The 6961-nt window shown below is 45.4% G+C and overlaps 1 protein-coding gene across 1 annotated transcript; it reads left to right on the top strand.

The window, feature by feature from the left end:
- Positions 1–831: 831 nt before the first annotated feature.
- LOC148684955 (uncharacterized) lies at positions 832–2693 on the top strand. The gene has a single exon (XM_088673500.1). It carries the CDS (start codon positions 1376–1378, stop codon positions 2678–2680), a length of 1305 nt encoding a protein of 434 aa, XP_088529626.1. The 5' UTR covers positions 832–1375; the 3' UTR covers positions 2681–2693.
- The last annotated feature ends 4268 nt before the right edge of the window (positions 2694–6961 follow it).

The raw sequence follows: 6961 nt of genomic DNA, 5'->3' as shown, positions 1-6961 counted from the left end.
TAAAGGAATTCTGGGGCTGGCCATGCTTTCGTCCGTACCCCCTCCAAGGGGCTAGGGCCACGGAAGAGCCCCTGGGAGCAGTTGAGGAGAGGAGAGTCTCTGAACCCCGTCTCCATTCTCTCCTCAATTTCTATTCCTCGCCCTGACTTCCGCAGGCGGGCGGATGTCAGATAGTCGTAACCAATGCCTAAGCAACCACTCACATTTTGTATTTGAAATATGGTTGTGGCCAAAATTATGCCAAAAACCTCAAACTTAAATTTCTGTGTGAAGTGTGATTTATTGGGGGGTGTTTTGGAGACCTCTACACGCAAAATCGATTTTAAATCACGGACACCTTGGTTCTGAAAATGGTGTTGCCTGTATTGGTGTGAGTGATGGGGTCCCATGGCACAAATTTCATGTGGTCCCAGTGCAAAGGAAAAGAGCTAATATCTTGTCCCTTACTATAATGTCCAAACAAGTTGTGACAGCCAAGAAGAATGATAGGTTTGTAAGGAGTCTTCAATAATTTTGCCAAGGAAATTCTGATTGTTCAGGGCCTAATGCTAGTATTAGCTTCTCTTGTAAATGGAGATCCTTTATGAAATGCATGCAGGACCATCAAGCGAATCTATACTGAGATACACCAATCACCATTTTTACTCCTGGAACTGCTCTGAATCTGACTTCAGGAAGAACGTGTTTGAACTGCACAGTGTCCTGGAATAGACACTCTGCATTCGGAAAGAAGGGAACTGAGTTCCCTCCCATTTCCCACTTTCCTGCTGTTCCAAATGACCAGTACCCTGGAGTTATGATTTGTCTTGCTGTCAGGATTCTAACTGGACTGTAACTGACCTTAGAATTCTGCAGAGCAGTTGCTGCTGTGGCCGGCTGCTCAGGTGAACGTCAGCCCAGTGGCCAGCAGCTGAGTCTTTTTGAGGCTCAGGAGCACCTAGCAAATACCTGCTCTATTCCTGGCCCGCTAGACTCTAGCTGAGGAACGCATTTCAGGTAAGTGTAGGGATTAAACATTCCTCACTATGCCATCAGGTGTGTTTCTGCTCTGTGGGAAAGGTAGCAGATAGCAGTAGCAGATAGCAAAACAGCGAAATCATGAGCAGATTCCCATCCACAACAGGTTGCTGTGGTTAGGGCCATTTTCACAGGAACAATGCAACAGTATATTCAATCAGGAGCAGTGTGCTGGAAGAAAGTATGAGTGTCGGCTTCTCTGGATCAGATGTCTATACCTAACCAGGGGGTGGGAGAGAGCAGGGGAACTCTTTCTTTTGCTGCTTCTTTCTGGCCAGGAGGGAGGATGTCCTTCAATGACTAGACATGCTTGTTATTCCCTCCCTCACTGTATGTTGTCTTCTCTTTTGTTTCCAGGATGTCTGCCAAAGTCTCCCTGGGTCCTCTATTCTCCAAACCCCCCCTGCGGGTGAGAGAAGGCTCCCTGGTGGGGAGATTGCTGAGCGTAGTTTCTTGCCTCCAGTTCTGTGGGTTCTTGATGAGTATTTTGGCCTGCATTCTGTGCATTGCAACCACAGCCAGTGTCAACTGGAGAGTGTGGCGTGGAGAGAACAGCTCTGGAAACGTCTGGATTGGAATCTGGAATGTCTGTTTTTGGAGAAACCCTTCTGACGACGGCAACTCTTTTTGGCATTGTGAAGGTCTCACTGAGCGATATCCAACCCTCCCAAGGGAAATTTTTATTGCTCAGGACTTAATGGCCTTAGCTTCCACTATGAGTTCAGCCGCCCTAGTATTAATATCATTTGCCTTGTGCAATGTGTTCGAGCCCGGAAAACACGAGGATTTCCTCTTAACTTTTTTTAGGCTTGGAGCGTTCCTGAACATACCTGCAGGGATCCTTGTCCTGATTTCTGTGATATGGAACATGTCTTCTGTCTTGCAGAATGGGAAAATTGACTTCCCAGAAACTTTTGAATTGCCTCCAATTCCCAGCGAGCAGCATATTGGGCCTTCTATTTATCTTGGCTATATCGCTGCGGGTTTCCAGCTGCTGAGTGCAGCATTGGTTGGGATGGAGAGATTTTGCATCAGGACCACCACAACAGATCCATATCGAATAGACATTGCAGTGGTGATTACCCCAAGAAATTTGGTAAATAGCAAGCGTCTAACTACTTGTTCAAAGTGTGGTTCTCATCTGGATCTGGTAATTAAAGAGAAATCCTCCACAGTTGAGATACAGGAAAGCCAGGCAGAAGATCTTGACACTCGAAACCAATCCTGCATCGTAGAGATACCGGAAAGCCAGGCAGAAGATCTTGACACTCGAAACCAATCCTGCATCGTGGATATTCCGGAAAGCCATCTACAAGATCTTGACATTCGAAACGTATCCTGCATCGTGGATATCCAGGAAAGCCAGGCAGAAGATCTCGACACTCGAAACAAATCCTGCATCGTAGAGATACCGGAAAGCCAGGCAGAAGATCTTGACACTCGAAACCAATCCTGCATAGTGGATATCCAGGAAAACCAGGCAGAAGATCTTGACACTCGAAACGAATCCTGCATCGTGGATATTCCGGAAAGCCATCTACAAGATCTTGACATTCGAAACGTATCCTGCGTCGTGGATATAGAGGAAAGCTGTGCATCTCCAAGCCCACCTGAAGTTCCCAAACATACTATTATACATGTGACTCCCTGCAACATGGAATAGCATCAGATCCAGATCCACGCAGATCGCTCCCCCCCCACCATTGGGGTTTGGGTGGGTGGGTGTAGAGATCTGTGTGGACCTAGATCTGATAGTTCACTATTCCCTGTTGCAGGGAGTCACATGGAGGCCTCTTTTATGTGTTTTCTAGCATTTGTGTCCTTGTTCCCATTAGCTTCCTCCTCTTCTGGATATCTTTCCTGTGTCTACTCATAGATTTACATTTTTTATCAGCTCTTTCATTTCCTAAGCAACCACTCACATTTTGTATTTTAAATAAAGTATTTTAAATAAAGTTGTGGCCAAAATTATGCCAAAACCCTCAAACTTACATTTCTGTGGGAAGTTTGATTTATTGGGGGGTGTTTTGGAGACCTCTAGACTCAAAAGCGATTTTAAATCACGGACACCTTGGTTCTGAAAATGGTGTTTCACTCCTTGCATTTATTTAATATATGGTTGATTCATCACCAGGGGGCTTGCAATTCCTGGGAACTCACTCCTTGCCTTTATTTAATATCTGAAGATGCCTTCTTGCTCCAGCTCTGGGTTTTTATTTAAGCTGTTGCGTTTGACCTTGCTATGCCTGCCATGGGGTCGTCTGCTTTTGGGGCAGGGGCCTGGTAGGAATTTTTCCATTTGGCTGATTGGCTGGTGCCACTTGGTTTTCGCCTACTGCGCCTACTACGCCTACATTTCATCACAACTTGTAAGGTTGCAGTTAGGCATTGGTTAATAAATTGGTTGGTGGAGGTGCCAGGATTGGCTGTGCCGGCCCCTCCAATATTTGCTGTAGGTACCGGTATCAAGTTTATTGCTTATAGCCAAAGGCTGCTGCAATGTATACAATGTAATTCAGTAAAATATATACAAATTTGGTAGAAAACATAGGACATTTACATTATCAAAACATGACTTAATCAGCACAAAGCTATGGAAACACTTTAATATATTAGTTGAAACATTAAATAATAAAAAATAGTTATGTGGGGGTTCCAGACCAGAAACGTTTGAAGTGCCCCAAACCTCTGCACCATATAAAATATGGGCCATTGATTTTGCTTTGTACACCGATAGAGCTGGATTGACTAGGTTTCCCCCATTGCAAGCAGCAAATTTCAAAATAGCTTTTACCGATTTAAAGGCTTGCAATTTAATATTGGACAGCTGTGCATTCCAAGGTGCCATTTCTGAATGAACCAGTCCCAGGTATTTGAACGTCTTTACTTGGTTTATGATGTGTTTGTCCAGGTGCCAAACATGCTTTTTAGGGCGCTTCCCAAATACAATGACCTGCGTTTTATCGTAATTTATGGATAAGGCATTCCTCGTGCAATATGAGCTTATTTTTGCAAGCAATCGCCTCGGGCCCAACTGGGTTCTAGATACAAGTACTAGGTCATCGGCGTACATTAAAACAGAGAGTTTCTGATCAAGAATTGTGCCAGGGGCAAACTGCAGGCCCTCCAGTTCTTTAACTATGTCATTAATATAAAAATTAAACAAGAAAGAGGCCCAAATGCATCCCTGTTTAACACCAGTACTGTGGTCTTAATTCTTGTAGTGAGATGGCCGGCAAGATCCACCTTCACTTGTATCGATGTATCAGTATACAACGTTCTGATAAGAAATAATAGACGGCGATATGCCCCCCCCTGCCTACGCCCATGGCACTCAGCGCCTCCCTGCCCCTTGCATTCCATGCCGGAGCAAGAGCCAGGTACCGAGACTGACTGTGAATGAAGGTCGTTTCTCCCCCCCCCATCCGTGGAGGCAATTTGCAAAGATAATTACCCTCAATCATGCTTGTTTTTCCTTTGCCAACGATCTCCTGCTGTCGTGGGAGATGCCTCCATTAATGCAGAGTGGAACCAGAAGCCCCCAGAATCACAGGCATTTGTGCAGCAGATTCCTTCTGGCCTTCAAGCCATTAAAAGGGCTAGACTTTTGGAAATAGGAGTTTGTCATTCCTTATGGGAGGGGCAGCCAACTCTGTTGGGCTCTGCTGGACTCCCAGCAGGGATAGTCTTCATTTGGTCTTTAACTTACGCCAGTGGCACCCAACTCTTAATAACACAGCAAAAGGAAAAACAAACAGAAGGAGTTTTTCTTTCCTGGTTCTTTTGGCAGAAGGTATAGGCAATGGCTTCGTCCGTCAGAAACCGCGAGAAGCCTTATTTTATTGGCTACAAGATGGATTAAGCAATGGCATGGACAAACCCTGTGATTCATCACTGAGTGATCTGCCTGCACACCATGAATCTGCAAGTATTACTGTTCCTAACCCAGAAAAATGTGAGTACAGAATCCAGCAGGTAGGCAGTTGTAGAGCAGTCATCTCCAGTAACAGATGCTGCACTAACCCATAACACCTGGCTCAACTGGTAATAACATGGAGACAACAGAATGGACCTGTGGGCTATTAGTTGTCAGTCCCTCTCCTCCCCACAAAAGGTCAGCAGTACCACTAAAGTTGCGTGTGGAGACTCTTTAACCCGGCCTAGAAATAAGCTCTGTGGGTTAAACCACAGAGTCTAGGGCTTGCTGATCAGAAGGTCGGTGGTTCGAATCCCTGCAATGGGGTGAGTGCCCGTTGCTTGGTCCCAGCTCCTGCCCACCTAGCAGTTCGAAAGCACATCAAAGTGCAAGGTAAACGGCGTTTCCATGCGCTGCTCTGGTTCGCCAGAAGCAGCTTTGTCATGCTGGCCACATGACCCGGAAGCTGTCTGCGGACAAACGCCGGCTCCCTCGGCCTATAGAGCGAGATGAGCGCTGCAACCCCAGAGTCGGTCACGACTGGACCTGATGGTCAGGGGCCCCTTTACCTTTACCTTTAGAAATAAGTTCAAACAGGACTCAAATTTTTTGTTTGGTTTTTGGCAGAATTTAGGCCACTTTATTGATTACAAATCCAGTGAGTGGTTGCATAGGCTCTGGTTTGGCTAGCTTTCTGCAGCATTGCAGGTAGTACTGACTGGGCAGCAACCATAAGTCAGCCTTGGGTGAACACCTGGGACAGAGGCAGGCAGCGGTGTCTGCCACGCCTCCCCCAGATGAGCCCTGAACTCATTCTTCTCGTGTTGGTACTTTTTCCCTCTGTGAAGCTTCCCTAATACACTGCCCTCTAATAACTAGGCTCTAATAACTAGTTTTATATGCCTGTTGTCTTTGTCCATGGAGTTTTCTTGGCAGGGATACTGGAGTGGCTTGCCAGTTCCTGCTCCAGGTGGAAGTGAGAAACAGGTTTAAGGATTTAGATTTGGTGCACAGAGTGCCTGAAGAACTATGGATGGAGGTTTGTAACATTATACAGGAGGCAGCAACGAAAACCATCCCAATGAAAAGGAAATGCAAGAAAGCAAAGTGGCTGGCCAATGGGGCCTTACAAATAGCGGGAGACAGGAGGCAAGCAAAATGCGAGGGAGATGGTGAAATATACATGATAGCTATGTTCAAATATATAAAAGGATGTCATATAAAGGAGGGTGAAAGGTTGTTTTCTGCTGCTCCAGAGAAGCGGACAGGGAGCAATGGATTCAAGCTACAAGAAAGAAGATTCCACCTAAACATTAGGAAGAACTTCCTGACAGTAAGAGCTGTTCGGCAGTGGAATTTGCTGCCAAGAAGTGTGGTGGAGTCTCCTTCTTTGGAGGTCTTTAAGCAGAGGCTTGGCAGACATATGTCAAGAATACTTTGATGATGTTTCCTGCTTGGCAGGGGGTTGGACTGGATGGCCCTTGTGGTCTCTTCCAACTCTATGATTCTATGATTCTATGAAATTCTCCAGCAGGTGGGCAAGGTGGAAGAAAACATTTTTGATATCTGTAATGGAGTTTGATGTCACCACAGAGCTACAAATTCTCGGAGTTGCCGGAGAAGAGGGATTGATTGTTAAACCATTCTGGGAATTGTAGCTCTGTGCAGGGAGAGGGTCACCCTAACAACTTCCAGGACCCTTAACTGCACTTACAATATACTTACAAAGAACTCACATTTTTGCAGTGAATAATGTAATTTTTAACCTAAAATAAAAACACCAACACTGTAGATCAGGGGTCAGCAACCTTTTTTAGCCGTGGGCTGACCATGTGGTGGGCCGGACTATATTTTGAAAATAAATATGAATGAATTCCTATGCCCCACAAATAACCCAGAGATGCATTTTAAATAAAAGGACACATTCTACTCATGTAAAAACACCAGGCAGGCCCCACAAATAACCCAGAGATGCATTTTTAATAAAAGGACACATTCTACTCATGTAAAAACACGCTGATTCCCGGT

Source organism: Zootoca vivipara, chromosome 7 (assembly GCF_965207765.1).
Source record: "Zootoca vivipara chromosome 7, rZooViv2.hap1.1, whole genome shotgun sequence".
In the NCBI taxonomy this organism is placed as follows: Eukaryota; Metazoa; Chordata; class Lepidosauria; order Squamata; family Lacertidae; genus Zootoca; species Zootoca vivipara.
The sequence above is the reverse complement of the archived record's forward strand: the minus strand, read 5'-3'. Positions and strand labels throughout refer to the sequence as shown.